General features: G+C 39.6%; 1 protein-coding gene across 2 annotated transcripts in view; it reads right to left on the bottom strand.

The window, feature by feature from the left end:
* The window catches only part of Pgm2l1 (phosphoglucomutase 2 like 1), a 40761-nt gene that overhangs the window by 5611 nt on the left and 9522 nt on the right, over positions 1-25628 (bottom strand). For both annotated transcript variants that reach the window (XM_075953120.1, XM_075953119.1), the window contains 12 exons: positions 16913-17080; positions 15764-15870; positions 14894-14978; positions 11549-11632; positions 7374-7567; positions 5834-6023; positions 5479-5576; positions 4557-4734; positions 3943-4036; positions 3155-3284; positions 2761-2950; positions 1812-1945 (listed from right to left, as the gene is read on the bottom strand). In XM_075953120.1, the coding sequence (XP_075809235.1) occupies positions 1812-1945; positions 2761-2950; positions 3155-3284; positions 3943-4036; positions 4557-4734; positions 5479-5576; positions 5834-6023; positions 7374-7567; positions 11549-11632; positions 14894-14978; positions 15764-15870; positions 16913-17080 (1652 nt within the window). The remainder of the gene's footprint in view (positions 1-1811; positions 1946-2760; positions 2951-3154; positions 3285-3942; positions 4037-4556; positions 4735-5478; positions 5577-5833; positions 6024-7373; positions 7568-11548; positions 11633-14893; positions 14979-15763; positions 15871-16912; positions 17081-25628) is intronic.

Here is a 25628-nt window from a genome sequence, read left to right as displayed (position 1 = left end):
CAAACCAAAAACAAAAACTATACACTTACAAGCAATTCCCTCTGAGTCGTCTTGGGAGCACTGCTCCAGCTCAAAATGTTTCTAGAGAAGCTTCCAGTGATTGCTTTCCCAGTCACTGACAAGCTAGGTAACATCCATCTTATTACTTTAATAATACTCATTTTAACCTAAAATCACCTTATCTGGGTAGCTATAAACTTTTCTCTGAACATAGAGGACTTTTTCTTCTCCAGTGGAAATGCAATTTTCGTACAAGGGCATGGTCTGAAGACGATGAAAAAAATAAAATCTCCTTCCCCCAAATCCACTGGTCAAAGAATGACATAATCAAAAGGAATACTTTTATTACTTTAAAATAACGTTTGGTGTGTTTATTGACAACTTATATCTTCAGAAAATGAATTGGGCAGATTATGCAAAACCATGACAGATACAGAAAACAAGTATTTGGTAATATACAGAGGAACTGTTGATCATTGCTTTATACTAAATCTTTGTCTTTCCAAGAACAAAAGGAAATCACTACAATTTTGAAATTCAGTTCCCAATGATAAAATTTTCTTTCTTTTTTCCTTCTTTCCTTCCTTCCTTCTTTCTTTCTTTCTTTTTTTTTTTTTTGGAAAGAGACTGGCAGTCTCTCAAGAGGTAAAAGATAAGCCGGGCGGTGGTGGCGCACGCCTTTAATCCCAGCACTCGGGAGGCAGAGGCAGGCGGATCTCTGTGAGTTCGAGACCAGCCTGGTCTACAGAGCTGGTTCTAGGACAGACTCCAAAGCCACAGAGAAACCCTGTCTCGAAAAAGCAAAAAAAAAAAAAAAAAAGAGGTAAAAGATACCTTAGGGCCCAGCAATCCTACTCCTTCATGTATATCCAAGAACAATGAAAGTGCATGCCACACAAACTCATTCAAAAATGCTCACTTGTGACAGCTTAAAAGATGTAAATAGTTTGACTGTCCATGGATGAGTGGATTTAAGAACATGGTATATATTCATACAAAGGAATATTTGGGAGTTAAGGATGATTTCAGCCACTAAGGACCACATACTATATTTATTTATATAAAATGTCCTGTTATATGTTGAATCTGAAATGTGCCTCATAGTCTCAGGTATTACAGTATTATAAATCTTTGTCTTCAGATATTGGTGCTATGTGGGGTAGAAAAAACCTGAAGGAAATCGGTCCCTGGGCTGTGCTTTTGAAGGGTTTACCTGATCCCTTCCTCCTCCACATCATGCTCATCCTTGCCTTACACCCAAAGAAATAGATCCAGCAACCAGGAGCTGAACCCTCAAAAAGCATGACCCAAATAAATGCTTCCTCTTTTTTTAAAAAAAATATTATTATATATACAGTGTTCTGCCTATATTCTGCCTGCAGGCCAGAAGAGGGCACCAGGTCTCATTACAGATGGTTGTGAGCCACCATGTGGTTGCTGGGAACTGAAGTCAGGACCTCTGGAAGAGCAGTCAGTGCTCTTAACTTCTGAGCCATCTCTCCAGTCCCCTCTTTTTTTTTTTTTCAAGTGTTGAAAACAAGAAAAAGTGTAACCCATGTCTACTGTAAGTAAATCTATGGAAAAGGACAGTAGATTGGTGATCACTTGGGCTGTGAAGGGCCTCTTGGAGCACACAGAGGCTTCCTTTTGGAGTTATAAAAATGTTCTGAAGTTGATTGTAGTGATGGTTACACAGCTCTGGATGTAATACAAACTACTCAGTTTTACACTGATATGTGTGAATTTTATGGTATATAAGTTATATACCAATAAAGTCTTTATGTATATATCTAAAAAAAATCAGTTCTTACCTCTGGCCAGGTGATGCACACATCTCCGCATAATACTTTATCTTTGGTTCTGTCCCACTTGTTCGAAGAGTGGCAACACAGCCATTTTGAAAAGTAAACGTGATCATTTGGCTGTTTTTACTCACGGGCAGTACCTATGCAAAATGCAACAGTTTATACCCGGATCTATATTTTCAAGAACTATAAACTACATTGCACTTACATGAAGCATCTAAGGTAGTCTAATTCATAGAAACGAAGTATACTGGTGGTTGCTAAGAGTTGGGAGATGGAGGTGGAAAGTTGTTTAATGAGTACAGAGTTCAGTTTCAATTTATCAAGGCTAAAACATTCTGGGAATCTGTTGTGCACTAATATAAACATACTTATCATTACAGAACTGAATGTTCGAAAACTGGTAAGATTTAAAAAGAGAACATGAAATCCTGAGGGAGACGGGTTGGTGATTCCCAGAGGGAGTTGGAGGGAGGTAGTAAGGATGTGTAAGATCAAAATACATTAACCATGTATATAATCATCAAAGAATAAAAAATATTAAAACTGGGTAAGATACAAACATGTTAAATACATTATTAGAATACTAAAACAATATCTTTTAAATAGTACAACATCTGAATATTATAAATGAAGACTTAAGCTAACAGTTATCATAACAACAGAACAAATATAAAAATTTATCACACCTAAGTATCCAATGAGCACCTACCACACAGGTAGGAGCTTTGAGAGGCATAGAGAAGTAGACCGACCACATGCAATGATAACATAAGTAGATGTCAACAAAGGCACTCTCACAAAACCCATGGGACCTGGAGTCGTAAGGAGGACTTGCCTTAGGTCTTAAGTCTTACACATTCTAGGTAAGTGCCCTATCACCATCGGCCCTTGCCTTAAGCCTTAAATAATGGTGAGGTATGAACCTACTGTAGAAAGGAGAAAAGGTACTTACTGACTTCTTACTGGGCTGGCTGCTGTCATATCCAGTCGTTATGTCTCGTACATGCAAGATAGCAAAGGCCCCACAGAACTTTGGGTACTCCCCTGGACACTCAAAATTGCGAATCCTTTCAAATATAGTTTTGATGGTAGGTGGGTCATAACACAAGAAATATGAAGTTTTGGACATGTGATAACCGTATCTGTGCAAAGATTTAAAGCTGAAGTCAGATTCGAGGTAACTTGACATGTACATATTAAAGATAAACCAATGTGATATTTTATAGAAAATAATACTGATAATTTTAACTAGTCCTCAAAAACAAACCCAGAAAAGGACCAAATCAAACAAACAAACAAAAAGGCAAGCAAGGACTATCTGGCACGAGATTCACACGAGAACTTACTTTTCATAAACTTTGGCCAGCTGCTCTGTCAGGGTCACCTTCCTGGTTTCCAGGAAAGAGGCCATCTCGGCAACAACCACAGCTGCACTCACTCCATCTTTATCCAATACGGAGGTTCCACACAGAAAGCCTGAGGGTTACACGGTGTCTTTAGAAAAGGGGGAGACTTCGGCTACAACTACCACAGTCTTCTATTTCCCCGCTGACCAGCACTGACAAACGTAGTATCAGGCCAGGTGTGATAATGTATGACTACACCTCAGCACCCAAGGGGCTTAATTGGGAGTTCAAGGCCAGGCTAGGATGTAATAGCTAACATTTTGTCTCAAAACAAAAACAACAAACAAAAAACTTATCATTATCAACAAAATATAGTAACAGCAATAATAAAACATCTAACTCCATAGGAGTCTAGTAACCGTGTACTTAGGGACCTCTAAGTTCTTCTCTGATGGAAAATGCACCTATGTATTTGACTTAGCCTTCTTAGGGAAGCAAAGCCTTTAAGGTTTTAAACAATGTCATGTAAGCATACCACATGCTTAAATTTTCCATAACATCGCAGCCTACATAAAGCCTCTAACAAGTCCTTCTTTGTAATCAGATTTGATTGTCTTTCATCTGATGAACCACTGTTCACTTGAAAGACATAGACTGCTAGGCAGGCATCTCTGCATTTCCACAACTCAAAGTTACAGCTGGGAGGTAAATGTCTCCTCTCTATAGAATCACCATATTTTTTAACTGTTTTCAACCCAAAGAAAAGATTATTAGTATTTACTACATACCAATAGACTCTTCAAATGCAAAAAGGACTTCTTTCCCATGTCCTAGGAGGTCTTTTATCCTACTTCCAATCCACTTAAAGCCTGGTAATGTTTCCTGAAATGTAGAGGAAGCCCCTCCAGTTAAGCAACTCTGATTAAGTGAACACACATTAAAGAGCTTATTTCTAAATGCACAGAACTCCTGAACAGTGAGTTCCTGTCCAGGTCCTTGGTTCACAGAGGTTTATAAAGTGGTGGATATATAGTCACAAACTACCACAGCCACCCACAACACACAGGCACAACTGATGACCCACCAGCAGAGAAACAGTGACTTACATCAAATACAGTACGTTTATGTGATGAGGAATATACATGTCACTGATAAGTCAGATTTTTCCCAGTCTAAAATGTTCTATGTTCTCACATGACATCCCCAGACACTCCCTACGTGGAGTAAGAAGCGCTGTTGTAGTGTCTGGAAGAACATGTCCCCTCGGAAATTCACACAATAGATGACTTCGGCTCAGGTGTCTAGTTACCAAACATTTTAAGCAAGTGTAAACAGAAAGTCTTTGTAGAAATGTTTAGAGAAGTGCCGTGCAGACTTCAAACGACGCCCACTTCATTCCTACCTCAAAGTGGAATCCTTCTTTCAGTGCAATCGCCTTTAGAATTTTAGAAGAGACAGTGGTGGCCAGCATGTAAACATTCTTCACATCAGCGTCCGATTTGCTCTTCTTCCAGCAATCAAACATCCACCACCCAAACAAAGCTGCCAACTCATTCCCTGTGAAAACTTTCCAGTGACCACTGTAGAAAGAATGAAACTTCAAAGTCAATACCTCGGTAGTTTCTCAAGAAAACGCTCCAGCTCAGACCTTTAAGTCAGTGTCCCCACCCTGTCTCCCCTTGTCTTGGAAACCCTAACAGTTATTATATGACAAAACATTTATTCCTTCTTTTTGGTGTGTTGTATACACGTGTGTACCTACTTGTGTGTACACATGTATTGCATATGTAGGGAGGCCAGAAGTGAACACTGAGTACTTCCTCTATTACTCGTCACCTTATTTTTAAATATAGTTTTAATTTAATTCATGTGCATGTGTGCACACTTGTGTGCCTGTATGTGTGTATGTAAGTAATGCCTGTGGAGGCCAGAAGAGGGTGGTGGATCCCCTGGAACTGAAATACAGGCAGCTGTGAGCCACCTGATCTGAGTGTTGGAAACCACACCCAGGACTTCAGAAAGAGAAGCAAGTGCTCTTAATCAATAAGTCATCTCTTCAGCTGCCACCTTACTTTTGGCGACAGGGTCTCTCACCGAACCTGGAGCTCATCAATTCAGCTAGGATGGCTAGCCCATGAACTCCACGAGCCTCCTGTCTCTGTCCCCACCAGCGTTGTGAGTTCATATGCGCAGCTGACCTGCTGTGTCCTGAAAACACAGCTGGCTCTCAGAATCTTTACACCTCCTTCTGCGATAATCCTTGATCCTTGGGAGGAGGAGGTGATGTGGACATCCCATTTAGGGCTGAAGCTCAAACTACTTACTTCTCCTGAAGTTCCGCTACTGCCAGCCGGTCTGCATCAGGATCTGTGGCTAGCACTATCCGGGCATTTTCTTTCTCTGCCAGTCTTAGGGAGAGTTCCTAAACAGGAAATCCAAAAAGGCTAGATTGTACTAAAGAACCCAAATCCAATGTACTTGTAATGTAGGCACTGTCAGTGATATGAATTTCAGAAAGCATGCAGTCTGGACGGACAGAAGTAGGACCACTTTCTGCAGAGATGTCAAACACATCTTTATGGTGCTTGCTGCAGGGCACAGGGGAAGCATGTAAGTCATCCCTGACATCTAGTACAATGGGTGAAAATCTAAGAAAAATTTAAATATTAAAAACTATACCAGCACAGATTCTCCTTCTTCAGGGTTTGGGCATTTAACAGTAGAGAACTCTGGATCTGGATCTTTTTGTTCTGGGACCGGAATTGGAGGCTTAAAACCAAATACTTGAAAAGCCAACTGCACATAGTCATGACCAACTCCGTGAAAGGAGGTATGCACAAACTTCAAGGTGGTCTTTGAATTTAAGTCCCTGTAAAGAAAAACCACATATCCTTACTCGTCATTTACTAACCACTTCCTATAGTAAATAAGATTTATAAAATAAATAACTTCATAACAAGTTTCAAAATACATATAAAGAGAACACCCAACACCCATATATACCTGGCACTTTGTTTCAACATCTATCAATTCTGTCAGTCTGGCTTTACTTCTCAACATATTATTTTGTACAAAATACTTTAGGATTTAAAAACACAAACATAATCCCATTGTCACATCCAAAAAACTGAACAATAATCTTTTAATGTTGTCTAATATCTGTCTTCACATTTTCTCCAAGTGTCTAAAAAATAACATCTGGTTGCTATGCCTTTCAGGTCCTGACTTTGTAAATGTTCTTTCTGTATGTTTCCAATGCTTGTTTTCTCCCAGAGAATGCATCTTGGTATTACGCATCCTTTTCGTTTTGTTTTCCTTTTCCTCTTTCCCACCTCTTTCAGTTTGAGACAAAATCTCTTAAATGTCTCCAGCTGGCTTCAAACTTGCCATGTAGCTGAGGGTGACCACTAACTTCTGATCCTCCTGCCTCTGTGTCCCAAGCACTGGGATTACATGTGTATGCCACTGTGTCCAGTTTATGTGTTACTGGGATTCAACTCAGGGAAGGCTCTGCTCACACAAGGCAAGCTGTCTACTGAGCTACATCTCAGTCCTTGTTTATATTAGTACGTTTCTCTGATCTGTTTCTACAATGTATGGGTCATTTAATCTAGGGGCAACAAGAGATTCAATTCCAATTCTCTTGGCAAGAACAGAAGGTGTGTATTTTGTACCCAGCCACAATAGGAAGTCCATCATGCCAACTTCACGGCTAATATTTATTAGTGCCCTGTCATCCTCATCCACCCGTCTGCAAGTTCCTATCAATTTATTGCCTATTATAAGCTTTGAGCATGGCTGCTAAGGTTCATTATCAAGATCACAAAATTGTGATGTTTTAATTCTACTCTTCTTTATGCATTTAATAGTTGAATTTGGGGCAGTCAGATCAGTGGTAGAGTGCTTCTTAGCATGGATAAAGCCCAGAGTTCAATCTCTACCACAAGAAAAAAAAAGTGGATTTTTCATTTTGAAGACTTTCTAGTCTTTGGCCAGTGGCAGGCCCTCATGTTGGTTCTTTTATGCTTTCTATATGACTAAGTATTTCCTAGTATGTTAGAGGGAAGAGAGGGAAAGAGGTGAGAGAGAGGGGAGAGAGGGAGAGGGGAGAGAGAGAGAGACTAACTTAATGATTCTGATACCAAGCTCATTTAGGACATTTCTGTACCAGGCCTGGATATATGCTATTCTAAGGTTATCCTACAGTCCCATGGGATACCTGTGAAAACAGATCTTTTTCAGGTCTTCCATGTATCTCTTGCAGATGTCCTGGAGAGGATCTTTTTTCAGAGGGCTGGTGTCCACTAAATTATCATTCCAGGAACCATTCCATGGTTCCACACACTCTTCTATACATTTCAGAATTTCTTTATCATGAGGAGATGTGATTTGAGCACCAGTTTCCCAATACACCTATGTGATACATAAATACAGCCATAATTAGTTAAAATGCTTGTAGGCTCTTTCTCAGCTATAGTAGAGCTCTCTGACTTTGTGAAGAATATCAAATTAAGTAAAAAATTATTAGTATTAGGCTAATTTACTAACACTAAAGTACACTGATGCTAATGACTTGTTACAATAAAACAATCATGTATTATAGCTTATCTTAGAATCAACTGCAGTAACAAGCTAATATGAGGGATTAATATAATCACCTTATAATACATGCATATGCTAGTATAAAATTGTATTTTTAGATTTATAACTATTTCTAAAGATAATATAAAAAAGATGAAATGGGGCTGAAGAGATGGCTCAGCAGTTAAGAGCACTGGCTCCTCTAGCAGAGAACCCAGGTTGGTTCTGACAAGGTGGCTCAGAACCATCTGTAACTCCAGTCTCAGTTTTCAGGGCTCTGACACCCTCTTGCAGCATTGCATTGAGAGTAGTGCATGCATGTGGTGTACAGACATACATATAGGCAAAACATTCACACACCTGAAATATAAATAGATCTTTAAAAACTAAAAAACAATGAAATATCCACAAAAACTTACACTATTAAACTCAGTATTGTATTATATGAAACAGAATAAATAAATCACCTCCATAGTAGATTAGAGTTATGTAATATCAAAATATGTATCAGAAAAAATAAAATAGTATGTTAAATCCATTTCAAGTAGTTTTCAATTTCTCTAGTAGTTTAATCAGTAAGGCACTAAGAATAATCACACACACCCCAAAACAAAAGCAATCAAAAAGGTAATTCTGAGACTTCACAGGGTTTTAAAGCTCGAAGGGACATTGCTTAAAAAATATTTATGCTGATTCTATCACAGATATGTCATGGAACCCTGCTGTTCCATTCTAAATGAAAGACATTTGACTACATATACTATGTATTAAACTCTGTCACAAATGTGACAAATTATTCAACTTAAAAATTTTTATATCAACAACAGAAACAACAGGAATCATACAAATTCATAGAAATCAACTCAAAAGAATCAAAATCGGGTCAATACAAAAATCAAGAAGAAAATTAAAACATTTTAGAACTGAATAAAAATGAAAACACAACATACCCAACCTATGGGACACAATGAGGGCAGTTCTAAGAGGCAAGTTCATAGCACTAAGTGCCTACACAAAAAACAGAAACAAAACGAACTGGAGAGATTTCATATTAGCAACTTAGTACTCCAGAGCAAGAAGAAATAACACCCAAAGAGTAGATGGGAAGAAATAATCAAATTCGAGGCTGAAATCAATAAATAAGAACAACAACAAAAACAGTATAAAGCATCAATGAAATGAAGAATTGGTTCTTTGAAGAAAAAAGACCAACGAGATTGAGAAACTCTTAGCCAAATTAACCAAAAGATGGAGAGAGGAAATCCAAACAGAGATGAAAAGGACAACATTACAACAGACACTGAGGAAATTCAGAGAATAAGGGTATACTTTAAAAGTCTGTATTCCACCAAACTAGAATAACTAAAAGAAATGGATGAATTTCTTGACATATATGAACCACCACAGTTAAATCAAGATCAAATAAACCATTTAAACAAATCCATAACTTCTAGTAAAACAGAAGCAGTAATTGAGATATTTGTGTACACCTACCACCTGTGTGCCTGTCACCCACAGTGGCCACAAGAGGGCGCTGGAGTCCCTGGGACCAGAGTTACAGATGGTTGTGAGTCACCATGTGGTTCCTGAGAAACAAATCAGGATCCTCTGGAAGAGCAGCAGTGCTCCTAAGTGCTATCCCCTCCCAACACTTTGCTCTCGCTCTCTTTGCATATCCCTTTGGACCAGAAGTTTTACTTTTAAAATTATATCTTATGATAAAAATTTAACTTCTCCCACAGGAAAATGAAAAGAAGGAAACTGAATATAAAGTTAGTCTTTGACCTCTACACCTCCCCCCGCCACATACACACACACACACACACACACACACACACACACAGAGAGAGAGAGAGAGAGAGAGAGAGAGAGAGAGAGAGAGAAATTAAAAAATGTATCCTATGAAACAGCAATGTCTAAAAGAACAAAATGTGCTCCACAAATGGAAACCACATAGGTAATTTCATTTTTTCTAGCAACCACATCAAACAGATTCAGAGTAGCTGGGTGGTGGTGACATATGTCTTTAATCACAGCAGCACTCAGGAAGCAGAGGCAGGTGAATCTCTGTGAATTCAAAGCCAGCCTGGTTTATACAGCGAGTCCCAGGATAGTCAAGGCACCACAAAAAAACCTGTTTTGGAAATACCCCCCCCCATACAAAAAGGTTCAGAAGGTGAATTATATGTTCTTTTTACAATTAAAATTTTAAAATAAATAGATGAAAATAAAACAAAGATTAAAATATTAAATGAATTTTAATATACATTCTATAACCCAATGTATTAAAATATACTATTCTGCATTTCTAACTTCTTAGTCCAGCCTAGTCATACTTTAAGTGTTTAGCAGCCATCGGTGGCTACATTATACAGAGAAGCTGCTGATACTAAGAATAAAAACAGCTAACATTTACTGAGAACATGTCAGAGTCAGACACTGTGGTAGGAATTATGACTTTTGATCTTCACTTTCACTCTATATCACATTGGTTCTACAATTATCTTCAGTTTGCAGTTGATAAAACTAAAGCACAAAGGAGTAGATTAGCCTGCCCCAGATCACAAAGCTTCTGAGAGGCAGAGGTCAGTGTCGAAGCAAACTGAAAGGAAGCCGTCAAGAACAGGTTTTCACTGCTGCTTACGTGTGTGGTAACACTAATTGACAGAGAAGAGAAGATCAAGGAGGACTAACTTGGAGTCTATATGAGGCAGCTGTGGGTAATTAAGAACCCTGTTAAAGAGACACTGGTTCTGAAATGGCTCCCAGACATCCCAACAGATTACAGTAGGAGTCTGGATACAGAAATCCGAAGCTTTGCTCTTACTAACCCTTGCAAATCTGTAAGTCTTTTAGGCTTTAATGGCATTAATTTCTTCCAGCTTTTCTCCTATCTCTAGTATCTTTTTTCCTTTCCTTTCATTTCCCTTAAAGTTAATATTCCCTAGAATCCATTCTTGACTTTTCTTTCTACCTTATCTTTTGGCTGTACATCCAAGTCAAGAACTTCCAAATAACATATAGGGATATGTTCTAGTAGATATGGTACCCCTAAGACCTGTAACTTCAGCCCATATTTCTTCCTTGAGTTACAGATCTCCACAGCTCACAGCAAGCACATCTGCTTACCTGGTTAACTCACAGTACCTGGAACTTACATGTCCTAAACTGAATTAATTATGCTTCTTCCCTGACTCTAAGACCCCAAATCTTAAATCCATATTAAATCTTTCCCCTACTTAAAATGGAACTTAGTGTGTCTGGAGTCCTCTCAAACAAGAAGAAAATGCAAGAACATGGGTCTATCTCCAAGAAGCCTGAAACTCGGCTTGGTACTGGGCTATGTATCTTCTGTGTGCACCTCTCAAGTTGCTGTTCCCCTCTGCCACTGTATTGTCATTTTGTCAGAGGGGCTCATGCAGCAAATGGACCCTGTGGCCACTGAGAAGCCTGGGCAGATCAGAGGGAGGGGACAGTGAGGTCAAGGTACTATTTCCCTGACTCTTACCATTCATTCTTCATATTCTTGATACACAACATGACTTGATTTCTGAAATTATAGAGGGGATATATTGGGAAAGGATGGAGAAATCAAAGAAAACAGAAGTAAAACCCCAATGAAGAGACCATTGTAACATGCACACTCTGGGAACCAATAAACACACAGGAGGTATACATTCTGGGAGAGCCAGAGTTCTCAATCTGTTTCCAATGCCTGGTTTTATTCCCCAGTGCTGAGAACATACCAAGCACATATTATTCAAATAAAATAAAACTTAAAAAATAGGCAAAGATTAGGCGTCCAAGGCTTACCTTGTATCCATTGTCCTCTTTGCGGTTGTGAGATGCAGTAATCATCACACCTGCAACTGCTTTGAGCTCCTGCACTGCATATGGCTGGAAAAATAAAAAATATACCAGAGCAGCATTTTTCCACTTTACTTGCTAGATATTCATATATTTTACATGAACATTACTTGGTTAAATAATGCAGGAGGATACTTAGGTATCAATAATTTAAGGTCTTATCAGCTCCAGGTTTGATGGATAGGGTCCATTTCTAATACATGCAGCTCAACAACCACCCAGTTATCACCTTGAATGGTCTTCCCTACCAATCTCATTTTGCTTATTGGTATAACAATTTCCTATTCTTTTGTTATACAATAATATTTAGTAAATACTATATGACAGATACTTTATTGGGATGGAGATATGAACGGAAAATATAATCATAAATAGTTGGAGATGGAAATAAATTTATTAACTATCTACCCATCACATTTTACTGAGTTTTATCTGACATCACATGGTGATTAGGTAGAAGATTCAAAAGTCTAACACAAGACTTTTGACTTTTAATTTGAAGATCCTCACATACACTCTGTGCCTCCATGTCATGTGACAAGTCACCCTTCTCTCTCCCAGGCTGTGTGTTTCTCTCTCTCTCTATGGTAACTACTGTTTCTTCCTCGGATGTTTCCCTACAGCTTCCACCATCATACTGACTGCTCTCCACGACCACAGGAGGTAGGGGTGAGAGGGGAGGGGAAGGGTGTGCATAGATGTTTCAGGTCTGATCACGCTAGTCTAATTCCTTGACACAATTCCAGAAACCGTCTAAGCTCAGACTTAATCAAGGAAGACAACCTCTGATTTGGAGCCATGGTGACTAAAGGGTGTGACTCTGAGATCTCTAAAAACACCGTCCTCATCAACTACCTGAGATCTCTAAAAACACTGTCCTCATCAACTACCTGAGATCTCTAAAAACACCGTCCTCATCAACTACCTGAGATCTCTAAAAACACCGTCCTCATCAACTACCTGAGATCTCTAAAAACACCGTCCTCATCAACTACCTGAGATCTCTAAAAACACCGTCCTCATCAACTACCTGAGATCTCTAAAAACACCGTCCTCATCAACTACCTGAGATCTCTAAAAACACCGTCCTCATCAACTACCTGAGATCTCTAAAAACACCGTCCTCATCAACTACCGCACAACTACCTGCGGTAAGACAGGAAACCTATGTACTGGGACTGATGTGAGTGGGAACTGGCAACTCGATGGTACAGTCTTAGATTTCTGAATATCTCTGCTACTGGAGCTGATAGATGCGTGTGAGACAAACACTCTACCATTGAGCTACAGCTCTAGCTCCTTTCTAGTTTTTTGTTCTCTGGTGCTACCTTTATTGATATACTTTAGAGTAAAAAGCAATTCCTTCAATTCTTTAAGTTGCTCAATAAATTTCCAAAATCTCAATAGAATAATCTATAGATATTCATTTCTTAATGATTTGATAAAGCTTGCACATAAACTGACTAGACTTGTTATTTTAAATTTGAGAATACTTTTAAAAATACAATTCAACTTATTGGATAATTATAGTTATTCAGGTTTACTATTTCTTGTAAGTTGATGTATCAACTGTTATTCCAAGAAATTGGCTAATTCATCTAAATTTGCACATTTACTTAAATTACACAGTTAAAAAATACTGATTATCTTCGTTTCTATTGTATTTATTACACACTCATTTTGTTTGTATTATAGTGGCATTTCTTTTGTATTTTAATAAATAAAGCTTGCCTGAAGATCAAAAAAGTAAAACAGTCACAATGGCCAGCCTTACAGACCAGGCAGCAATGACACACACCTTTAATCCCAGTAGCCACACTAGCTTGCCATAGAAACCAGGTGGTAGTGGTGCACACCCTTAATCCCAGAACTAGAGAGGATTGTAAAATGGGAGGGACAGCTCTCAGCCTCAGTCTCATTCTGAGATTTCTGGAGACAGAATCGCCATTTTGGACTGAGGTATGAGTCAGTGGCTGGCTATTTTACTTTTCTGATCTTCGGGAAGCTTTATTTATTAAAGTATAAGTGAAATGCCACTACACTGTGTCTTGTATCTTTAACACTCATTCCACAGTTTTCTTAATAAATTTTTAATTATATTTATTTATTTATTTGATGGTGGGGCATTCGTGCCATGGCCTATGCGTGGGGACAGAGGAGAACTTGTGGGACTTGGCTTTCTACTTCTACCATGTGGGCCCCAGGGACTGACCTCACGTTGTCAAGCTTGGCATCTGGAGCCATCTCTCCAGGCCAGTTTCAACTCGTTACTATTTTAAGTTTAAGTACTTATTTCTTTCTCCTACTTTTATGATTTTGTTATTTTTACTCTACTTTAGCACAAATATATTATCACAGCATAAGCTCAGTATCTTAACAACTTTTTTTTGCTAATGTATTCATTAAACTTACATAGTTCCCTCCCTAAAAATAGGGCTTAGTTCTCCCTCCTATGTTTTATTGTTTGTTGTTTTCATTTCTGCTCTGGTTCTTTGTTTTGCGTTGTCAATATGCTCACAATCCACTACCTCATTTCTGTCAATAGCACCAATCTCCTAATATTCAAACTTGAGACCGTGAACATCAGTTATAACTGTAGCATAGTAACTAGGATATCATCTATATGTAATGCGCACTATATGTAATGTGGCTGGTGCATCTTTGGTCCAAATCACTATGTATATAATAATCCATCAGACCAGTGACCAGTAACATCAGTCTTTCAAATATGTCGGTGACAAGCCTGTTGGTGACTGTCTGTTTTTCAGCTCTCACACAGAAATGCACACAAAACCCACCTCAACCTATCAGTAGTGTGTTCAAATCTATCAGCAGTGTGTTCAAATCTATCAGCAGTGTGTTCAAATCTATCAGCAGTGTGTTCAAATCTATCAGCAGTGTGTTCAAATCTATCAGCAGTGTGTTCAAATCTATCAGCAGTGTGTTCAAATCTATCAGCAGTGTGTTCAAATCTATCAGCAGTGTGTTCAAATCTATCAGCAGTGTGTTCAAATCTATCAGCAGTGTGTTCAAATCTATCAGCAGTGTGTTCAAATCTCTCTGTCATTTTTGTCCTGATGAATCAGTTTCTGGTTAAAAGCATCTCACCATGAGCAGCTTGTATAGATCAAGCTCAAAGGAAAAACTATCTTCCTCCTTCTGGCTGGACTTTCATTGGATTGGACATTCAATACTTAGAACCATAGGTATGGCAAAGATTTGACTCCTAACTGTCTTAAGAAACCCCCAGAAGGGCAGCCAGCTGAGTAATCACTATCACCACATACTTACTACGAAAGGTGTAGGAACGTATCTCGAGAAAAGGTAAACAGGAACATCTTTAGCAAGCAACACTGCAGCAGTGAGTTTAGCAAGCCTAAAACAAACAAATTTCACTTAGTCCTTCCCATAACTTTAATGAACCAACCTTTCCCATAACAAATGTCTCATAATGGAATTATTCTGAATTTTGAAACAAGATCTTCGGTAATAGCCAAAGCTGGGTGGAACCGTTTCCTAGGCTTGCCTCAAACTCACACTCCTGCCTCAGTCTCCCTTATGTTCTTACCACCACTGATTATTTAAGCTTAATGCTCCAACTGGAAACTGTTAAGTAAGGTTTGCCTGTTTGCTTAAGAGGCTAGGGTTGTTGCTTAGTGGTAGCACACTGGCTTAGTGTGTACAAGGCCCTAGTTTCATCCCCAGACATACATACACAAAAATAAAAAACCTGACAAGACTGGAGGACAGTGAAGCAAATAAACACCGTATGTACAATTATCCTCCTTAAAGAAGTACCAAGACTATCAATTTATAAAAAGATACTAAGGCAGGATTATAAGAGAACAGAAACTTCATAATTACTCCTACTTGATACCTATACAAAAATGTATAAACTGACATTCTGTGAAATTGAATTTGCAATATTTTAAGGTTATTTTTACACTTCTATAAAATCTAAACCTTATCTCTGAAGTGTTTTTATTTTTTTACTTCTATTTCAGCTAAAATTGTTCTCAGGGTTCAGAAACACACAACAAGCATTAGCGTGAGATCACATTTCTGCATGAAGGTCTCTTATTTCAGAACTCTCGCCACTAGAAAAAAATTAAGTATTTTACCCTTATTCCAATGCGACCTTTGCAATAATTAACACTGTACCTCTGGCTGCTGCAGCTGCTGGTTACTTGACCCCGAGTGTCGTACCCAACAACAAAGCCTCGCTGCTTGAAGTCTGAAAAACACCTCTCCAGGTATTTGTACATCCCCTGCAGCAAACAAACAAGATTAACTCCTCTTACAAAGTTCCACTGTAAGTGTCCCCAACCCTGCCCACTCCACAGCCCCTTTCCACGCTGAGGATGAACTGAGGGTTCAAATAGGCAAGTGCATTATCACTGAGCTGCATCCCAGCCTCGATGTCTGCATTTTACAACTTAAAAGTGTCCTGTTTTTGTTTAGTGTGCTGCTAATAGATCAGAACTGACTTTGGTACTTACAGCCATGCTTACTGATGTGGGAGCTATACTGCTCAATCCACAAATGTGAGGTGACAATCATTTCTCAGATTTTCAAACACATTTAATACTACAGAAATGCCAACTTAGTAACCACAACTCCAATACGATACATAACACATGAGGGAGAGGGGAAAGGCAGGAAAAGGGGGTCAGTGTGGGAAGCGGGGTGTGCCAGAGAGAACATTCCGAGTCAGGGGAGATTGTTTTATTTCAAGGCTCCAGAGAACAGAATTTTTACCATCTCACTTTGTAGTCCTGGCTGGCCTGGAACTTGCTAGTGTAGCCCAGGTTGGCCTCAAACCCAGACAGTTCCATCAGCTCCAGTCTCCCCCTCCCCTGGGTGCTGAAACTAAAGGTGTGTACCACACCCAGCCAAAAGAACTCTTCAGGAGAAGGGCTGTGACCTTGTAGAAGATCAGTGGTTCTCAACCTTCCTAATGCTGCAACCCCCAGCATAACCTTCAGCCATAAAATTATTTTCATTGCTACTTCATGACTGTAATTTTGTTACTGTTATGAACTGTACTATAAATATCTGATATGCAGGATATCTGATATGTGATCCCTGTGAAAGGGTTGTTTGACCCCCCAAAGGGGTCGATGAACCACAGGTTGAAAACTGCTGTTGTAGATACAAAATGTTTTCCAATTTAACTCCTTGCCCTTTATGTTTAAAAGAGGACCTTCCTGAACAAAATAGTTTATTTTTTAAAAAGAAGGGTACTACATTATTTATAAAGTAAAATAACAAAGTGAGAAAAGTACATATATAATAGTTTGTAATACTTGCCTGTGTTGACTGTATTACTGTAAGGTCATTAATATAGCAAAACCCTGCCCCCATGGCAGATCGAAGTCCTGCTGTCCCAAAAGTCATCCGGCAACAAAGACGGTCACGCAGTTCCTTGTTCATCCCATTCCGCAAGAGATTTTCAATCTGCTCTTTCGTTTTGGGATTCTGTTTTAAAAAAAAGAAAAGCAGACCTAATCAGGAATATAATATGCTAATACTAAGCCTGTTTGAGGGCTCAAAATGTAGACTCGCATTAACTATACTAATATATATATTTATATATTTTTAAATGGTATATATTATTTATTAAAAATTCTTCCAATAACTGAGTTCTCAGAAGAGTCAGGCCCTACTAATGGTGATTTACATATGCCTACTTTTATATAATCTTAATTTTTCTTCTCTTTTTTTGAATTTTTTTTTTTTTTTGAGACAGGGTCTCTCCTTGTAGCCCTAGCTGTCCTGAAACTCACTCTGTAGACCAGGCTGGCCTTGAACTCACAGAGATCCACTTGTCTCTGCCTTCCGAGTGCTGGGATTAAAGGTGTGTGCCACTACTTTCTGGTTTATAATCTTAAGTTTAAGAGCTATGAATAAAATGTCAAGGAACATCTCTGTCAGGATACCTCTGCTTCCTGACTGTCGATGCAATACAGACACTTCCTTCTCCTGCCTCCATGCCTTCTCTGCCATGATGAACGGTCCCCTCAAACTGTAAGCTAAAATAAAAGTCTTCCTTAAGTTGCTACTTGTCAGGTATTTGGTCACAGCAATGAGGAAAATAATTAATATAGTGCCTATTTATAATTCCTATACAGTTTGAATCTACTAAAGAATATTCTAGTAGTAGACCTAACATCTTAGGAACAACCTTAACCATGCACTGCATCATTCAGAAGATGAGAATATAGATATTAAATAACATAGTATCAGAATTAACAACCCCAAATCCTGCTATCGCTTCTCATTAATGGGAGCCCATGCACAAAATTCTTCCATAATTCAGTACGTCTAAAGTTACAAAACTTTAAATGTTAATCTTAAATATTAGAGATTTGTGCTTCAACGACAAATACCAGGTTAATAAACCAATAAAGAATTTTTAATTTACATCTGAACAGAAGTTGAAATAGGAAACTGCCATCTGAAAACCTGAAGGGTGAACACAGCTGACATTTACTTCTGAGGGTCAGCCAGCATGGAGATCCATTTCCAGAGTCCTGGAGCAGAGCAGGGACCCAGTCAGATGACTTCTTATTAGCTTCAAATTATAATCATGTTTAAGGAACATTTCCCTATGTAAAGAATCCATTTATAATTCTAAACTAAATTTACCCATCTTTAAAAAAATTCACCCAAATTAGCATTATTAAGTTGGCTTAGATAAAAAGTTAGATGGCTACATTCATCATATGAAACAAAATTTATTTGAAAAAGTTACTAGAAGAAATAAATCCAGGAAATGAAAATGTTAACTAAACCAAGACTAGAAATTAAGTTCTGAAATACATCTTTTGTTAATCACTTAGGCATAATATTGGGTAGGGAAAGATTGAAACCGTCAGCCTTCTGGGCTTAAGTAGCTCACTGGCAGGGTGCTTGCTTAGTGCACAGGTCCCAGGTTTGTTTCCCTACCAGTGTAAAAAACAAGAATGGGGCTAGAGAGATGGTTCAGCGGTTAAGAGTACTGGTTGCACTTGCAGAAGATCCAGGTTCAATTCCCAGCATCCACATGGCATCTCACAACCATCTGCAACTCCAGTTCCAGGGCATCTGGTATTCTCTTCTGGCCGTCTTGGACACCAGGCATGCTTGTGGCACAGAGACATTTAAGTAGGTAAAACACCCATACACATAAAAGAGTAAAATAATTAAAACTAACCAAATAATAATACTTATTTATCAAGCACATACTATGCGCCACATATAGAAAAGACTATTGGTAGTTTGAGGACTTTACAAAGTTTAACATGCAGTGCAGTAGAAAGGTAGGTAAAAGGGCAGTTTCCACAGAGACTATGCACAGGTCCTGGGTGATGTAGCCATATTTGACCTGTTATTAAGCTAGGGTGTGATGTGGGAGTGTCATATATCAATCTGTTGATTTCATTGGCTCTAAGCAATAAAGAAACTGCTAGGCCCATTGGATAGGCCCACCCTTAGGTGGGTGGAGTAAACAGAACAGAATGCCGGGAGGAAGAGGAAGTGAGGTCAGACTCCGCAGCTCTCCTCTCCGGAGCAGACGCCTCAGGAGAGACGCCATGCTACCTGCTCCAGGGAAGACGCACACCATGCCCCAGCTCCGACCCAGGATGGACTTAGGCTAGAATCTTCCCGGTAAGCGCACCTAGGGGCGCTACATAGATTATTAGAAATGGGCCAGAGCAGTGTTTAAAAGAATACAGTGTCCGTGTAATTATTTCGGGCCATAAGCTAGCCGGAGCCGGGCGGCTGGGGTATTGGGGACGCAGCCCAGCCGCCGCCGCCCTTATTACTACAAATGACGCCCAGACGTGTGGCTAACTAAACCCACTTAAAAAACCTGAGAAGGCTTAAAAATAAGGGAGAGAGAGTTTAACACAGATTTTTGCTGTTTGTTGGTGGCGTGATGTAGAGAGATTTCCTGATTCGGCAACAGCAGCAGAAAAAACGCTGTGTCATTTCAAAGCGTGGCTTCCTGGGGCTGTGCCGCCAGTGCAAACTCTGGCTTTATGTTTGTGTTCCCGCTTGGGATCGGAAGGAGAGTGCTCTGAGACGGTGCGATGACTCAGAGCTCCCCGCCTGCTCCTGGGCAGAAGGCAGAATCAGGCTTAGGCAGGCGGAAGAGCATGGCGGATTCCTGCCGCCATACAGAGACGTGTTTTTAGACTGCGCAGTGCTCTGCCTGTCAGATTTGGATGTTACTTGGATGAAAAGAATTTCTGTGCTGCACGCTCAGTCTCAGAATTAAAGTGCTGAGTGCCGCTCCTACCTGGTAGCCCCAAGAGGCTTCCTGACTCAGCTTCAGCTGCAAAACCCTGCGGCTCATTAAGAGGTCCTGCCACAAAACACTTAAACAGTGTTGATGAAAAGCTGAACACATGCTTTTCGGTTTTCAGCCGTAGCAGGAAAAAAGCTGTGCCGTTTAAAAATGCCGGCTTTCTGGGCCATCCTGCCAGGGCAAACTCTGACTGTTTGAGGCAGGAGGGCCGGCTACTGAGAGAGGACTTGAGTGTTGTCTGTTGTAGCTTGCTGGCTGGCAGGGACCTTGCAGCCAGTACCTCAGCCATGAGGCTGGAAAGCTAAGGAATGGACTGGATCTAGCTGGCAAAGCCACGCCTTCAGTCCTACTGATATTGCTTGGTAAATTAAAGGCTCTTGTGGTCAGAAAAAGAGATATACAGTAAAGAGAGATTCAAAGACAGAAAATTTCTGAATGGTTTAAAGTGTGTTAAAAATATATGCAGACTAAAAGTTAAAATTCTTAAAGCAAACTTCTGTGACTTCAAGGTGTGGTAGCACACGCCTTTAATCCCAGTGCTTAGAAGGCAGAGATAAACAGATCTCTGTGAGTTCAAGGTGTAGTAGCACACGCCTTTAATCCCAATGCCTGGGAGGCAGAGACAGGCGGATCTCTGAGAGTTCAAAGACAGCCTGGTCTACAGGGTTATTCCAGGTCAAAGATATGCGCTCAAAAAGCAAAAAGTTAACCTAGAAATGTTGCAGCTTAGCGCCTAGTGATTTAAAGGTGTAAATCAAAAGTGCTCCTGGATAGTAAAAAATTGCAGATTCACAATAGGACAGATTCAGACCACTAAACGAGTCACACTGTTGGATGAATGTACGTAGGCTTGAGAGAGAGAAGAAAAGGAATATAGAGAATAAAGTTAATGGTTAAAAAAAAAAGGTAAAGTCTTTAAAGAGACAGAATAAAGTAAAGTGATAGAGTAAAAATAAGCCGCGTAAAGATGAAAAATTCACAGAGAGTCTGGATTCTTTGTATTATTGTGTTTTCTTTAAAATTTTTGACTGTGAAGGAGCTAAGTACAGAGAGACATTTCATTACCTGGGCTGCCAAGCTAAACCAGAATGGATATAAGGGTATTACGATTTCAGAATTTGGGTCTAAGGATATGATGCTTTGGAGAGAGTCTTCTTTTGTTTTCACAGAGGATGAGACTCTATGGATTTCTTCTATTCCGATTTGGTATGATGGACCACGTCCTCCTGAAGGGTTGCTGTGAACATCTTCAGAAAATTGCCTTGCTCAACTGCCAACTGAGATAAACCTGGCACACAAGTTACACCCTAAATAATCTGATTAACGACGCCCCCATTCAGCAGGAAGCAGTTTGGAGAGAAAAAACTGCGTCCATGTTCCCAAATATAGTTTATAAATGTTCTTTTACATTTAAAGGGGGAAATGATATAGGTATGAATAATTTGCATTGGTATGGATTTTAAGGTCAATTTTGTTATATGTATAAATGTTTCTGATGTAACTTTTACTTGATAACTGTTTTGTTATATGTAATTTTGCTATGTTAAGGTTAAAGCCTTCCTTTTTTTGTTTAAACAGAAAAAGGGGAAGTGATGTGGGAGTGTCATATATCAATCTGTTGATTTCATTGGCTCTAAGCAATAAAGAAACTGCTAGGCCCATTGGATAGGCCCACCCTTAGGTGGGTGGAGTAAACAGAACAGAATGCCGGGAGGAAGAGGAAGTGAGGTCAGACTCCGCAGCTCTCCTCTCCGGAGCAGACGCCTCAGGAGAGACGCCATGCTACCTGCTCCAGGGAAGACGCACACCATGCCCCAGCTCCGACCCAGGATGGACTTAGGCTAGAATCTTCCCGGTAAGCGCACCTAGGGGCGCTACATAGATTATTAGAAATGGGCCAGAGCAGTGTTTAAAAGAATACAGTGTCCGTGTAATTATTTGGGGCATAAGCTAGCCGGGCAGGGGAGGCGGCTGGGGTGTTTGGGGACGCAACCCTGCCGCCGCTCCTTATTACTACAAGGGTGAACTGAGGAAAGAGAACTGAAGGAAGTAATATCTGATCTGATAAGTAAACTGAATTGTTGGGGGGGGGGGAACAAGCCGCGAGTAGAAACATAACAATTTCAGTATTGGATTTCCTGAGTTTGAAGTGACAGCCACACTCAGCACATCACCCCCACTGTCTACCTACTAGCCTGGCTCTTCACAGTAACTCAGGAAATGCAATTAAATCAAGATACCCTTTCCATCTGGAGATGAAAATGGTTTCTTGATTGAATTTTAAGAGTTTTTAAGAGCAGCGCTAGGGAGGAAGAGAGAATTTACGATGGCTGGATAATAACTGACTCCAACTGAGAGGCCCAAACCAACCATTATTTATTGTCCTTCAGCTTCTATGGGCAGAAGTGTGAGGCTTCTGTTGAAAGACTCAAAGATCTGACTGATGGAATCACCTCCAGGCTTGCCTGCCAAGTGTTTGGCAGTGATGCTATGCTGGCTGGGACTCCGTAGGCTGTCACATGGGACATCTGCAGCAGGCACTCCTTGTAGCCTGGGTTCTAGGGCGAGTGTCCTAAAAGCCAGCCAGGGAGCAGTTGTCCTACCTTTCCTGTCTAGACCTGGAAATGAAGCAGCTTTGCCTCCACTGTTGCTGTTATTTCTTGAGGCTGTGACAGACTCATGACAAAGACTCACCTAGGTTCTAGGAGAGGAAACACAGACCTTAACTAAGGTCTTTTAACTAAGGAGTGTCAAAATCATGCAGAAAGTCAAAGAATGTGAGATAATGTAAATTACCCCAGCTACTATTGAAAGATACAACTTACACAAAGGGATTATAAAACCCCAAACTTAAAAATCTGAAATACTGCTTATCCCAAGAATTTGGGGTAAAGAATACTTAACTTTAATATTAAATCTTAGCTCAAATATTAAATAGTCTTGATCCATATTTAGTTAGGGTTTCTGTTGCTGTGAAGAGACACCATGCCCATGGCAACTCTTATAAAGGTAAGGAAAACATTTCATTGGGTGGCTTACAGTTTCAGAGGTTCAGTTCATTATCATCGTGGTGGGACATGGCATGAGGCAGACATGTTGATAGAGAAGGAGCTGAGAGTGGAGAAGGAGCTACAACTTGATCCACAGGCAAGTTAACTACATATTCTATATGTAGTTATATTTATATTCTAATATAAATTGGTTAGATAAAAATGTAACACAGGGCTAGACAGGTAGGCTTAGTTAGTAAGATGAGTATCTCAGTTTGATCCAGGCATCACTGTAAAAAGCTGGTCTTGGTAGCATACAATTTTAATCCCAGTGATGGGGAGGAGGAGACAGGAATCACTGGGGCTCGATGGTCTAGCCTAGCCTAACAGGTGAGCTTCAGGCCAGTGGGAGACCCTGTTTCACAGGTAGTGGATAACATTACTGAGGATGACACCCAATGCACATGTACCTACAACACCCTAAAACACACATGTACCTACAACACCCTAAAACACACATGTACCTACAACACCCTAAAACACACATGTACCTACAACACCCTAAAACACACATGTACCTACAACACCCTAAAACACACATGTACCTACAACACCCTAAAACACACATGTACCTACAACACCCTAAAACACACATGTACCTACAACACCCTAAAACACACATGTACCTACAAATCTGAACAAGCACACACATGTACATACACACACAAATAAAGTATAACAGTACATTCAAATATCACATCCAAAATCTTATTAAATTTTAATGATATATGAAATATTCAGGACATCTCAAGAGAGGAAAATTCATAAGCCATATATGGAATGATTCCAGGTTTGTAAAACATACACATATGCAAAAATACAACAAAAACTTGACTGTTCTTTATTAAAGGTCTTACTCTTCTCTTTCCTTGTTCCAGGTAATGCAATTAGGTGTAATTAGGGAGAAGACTTAGCTTACATGAATCCCTAAGTTCATCTGTGGCCTGGTATTATTCATCACTTTAGGAAATTTCACAGTTATAATCTCTTCCAATACTGCTGCTGGCCCACTTTTTCCTCTCCTTAGGTGGCTTCAATCCAATGGATCTGAGAACTTTCCATTATATTATTCCCAGGCATCACCTATACTTTCTCTCATCATTCATTCTATCACTCTATGCTTCATCCAGAATACTTCCCTCTGCCTATCTTGTAGACTTCTAATTCTCTAACTCTGAGTACTACTCGATCTGTGCACTGAAATTCTTAGTTTTGATTACTATATTATTTCAGAGTCAGAACTTAAATTTTAAAAAATACAAGCTTTTGCATTATTTTCACTTCTCTGCCTAATTTTTAATTTTCTCCTTTTGACCTCTCAGAATTGGCAATCTGTTATTTTAAAGTCTGCATATCATAATTTACAATAAGTACCTCTACATGTCAGTTCACAGTACATTTGTTTCTGTGGATAACTGTTTATGTTGACCTGTTTCCTTACGGGCCTGGTTAACTGACTCCACACTGGATATTATATTTGCAACGTTATTAATAGGAACAAATTGAGGACTGTAAGGAAGGCATTTCCTACTGAAGCCAAGTACTGCAGCTGCAACCCAAGCACACGAGAGATACAGACATTCTGAATGATCAGCAATTCAAGGTCATTTCTGGCCTAGTGTCTCTTTCTCTAGTTATGTGTCGAGGTGTAGTAAGTTCTCATCTACGGTTCTGGTACCATTCATGCCTGCTTCCATACTTCTCACCATTAAGGTCGCTGACTCTAATCCTGTAAGCTCAAATTAAACACTTTATAAGTTACATTGATTAAAGTGTTTACCACAGCAATGGATGAGCAACCAAGACCACATGACTTGATCAAATCTCTGTTTTCCAGCACCACTTGTCTATTTAAGTGGTGAACTGAGACAGATTGTATAGTTTAGTCTGGTGGGATTACTAAAATTCCAGTTTACAGTGTCTTTCCCAATACCCATCAGCTCTCCACTACTCTGGCTATAAAATGAATATTCATGACTTAATTTAATTCTGCCACTATTTACCCAGCATGAGATTAGATCTTAAAAACTAAAGGGTTTAGTCCACAGCACTGCCCCACTTTGGAATGCCCAGTATAAATTTTGTGCTACTACTCATACTTCTAAATGAAGGATTATAGAACGATAAAAGGGAGTTCTCATTGACCAGCTCGTCACATTCAAAACTTTTCTAGAATGCCTCACAAAACTCAAGAGAATGGTTTAGCTTACCAGCTTATTATAAGACAGTGCAGGAATAGCCAAATGAAGAGATGAATAAGGCGAGATGTGGGGGAAGGAGGATGGAACACCTGTTCTCTAGCTAGCAGTCAGCCCAGGACTTCAGACCCAGGTTTAAGAGTTGTTACACAGCCCGATTTCTAGCCCTGACCACCCTTCACCAGCGGCCAGCAGTTAGCGAGAGGCAGAAAGTCCAACTAGTCATTCTGGTTACCAGCCTATTCCAAGGCTGTCCAGGGGCTCCACCTAACCATAAACTCAGATGTGATCAAAGGGGTTGTTATGAATAATAAAGGACACTTCAATAGCTCAGGAAATTCCAAAGGTTTTAGGAACACTATGCTAAGAACTGGGGACAAAACCAGACATATTTCTCATAACGTAATACCACATGACAGCAAATCTGAAGCCAATAAATATACACCTGTATGTTTTTGTATATGTACACATATATGTATATATCT

This window comes from Microtus pennsylvanicus, chromosome 18, assembly GCF_037038515.1.
Source record: "Microtus pennsylvanicus isolate mMicPen1 chromosome 18, mMicPen1.hap1, whole genome shotgun sequence".
In the NCBI taxonomy this organism is placed as follows: Eukaryota; Metazoa; Chordata; class Mammalia; order Rodentia; family Cricetidae; genus Microtus; species Microtus pennsylvanicus.
The sequence above is the reverse complement of the archived record's forward strand: the minus strand, read 5'-3'. Positions and strand labels throughout refer to the sequence as shown.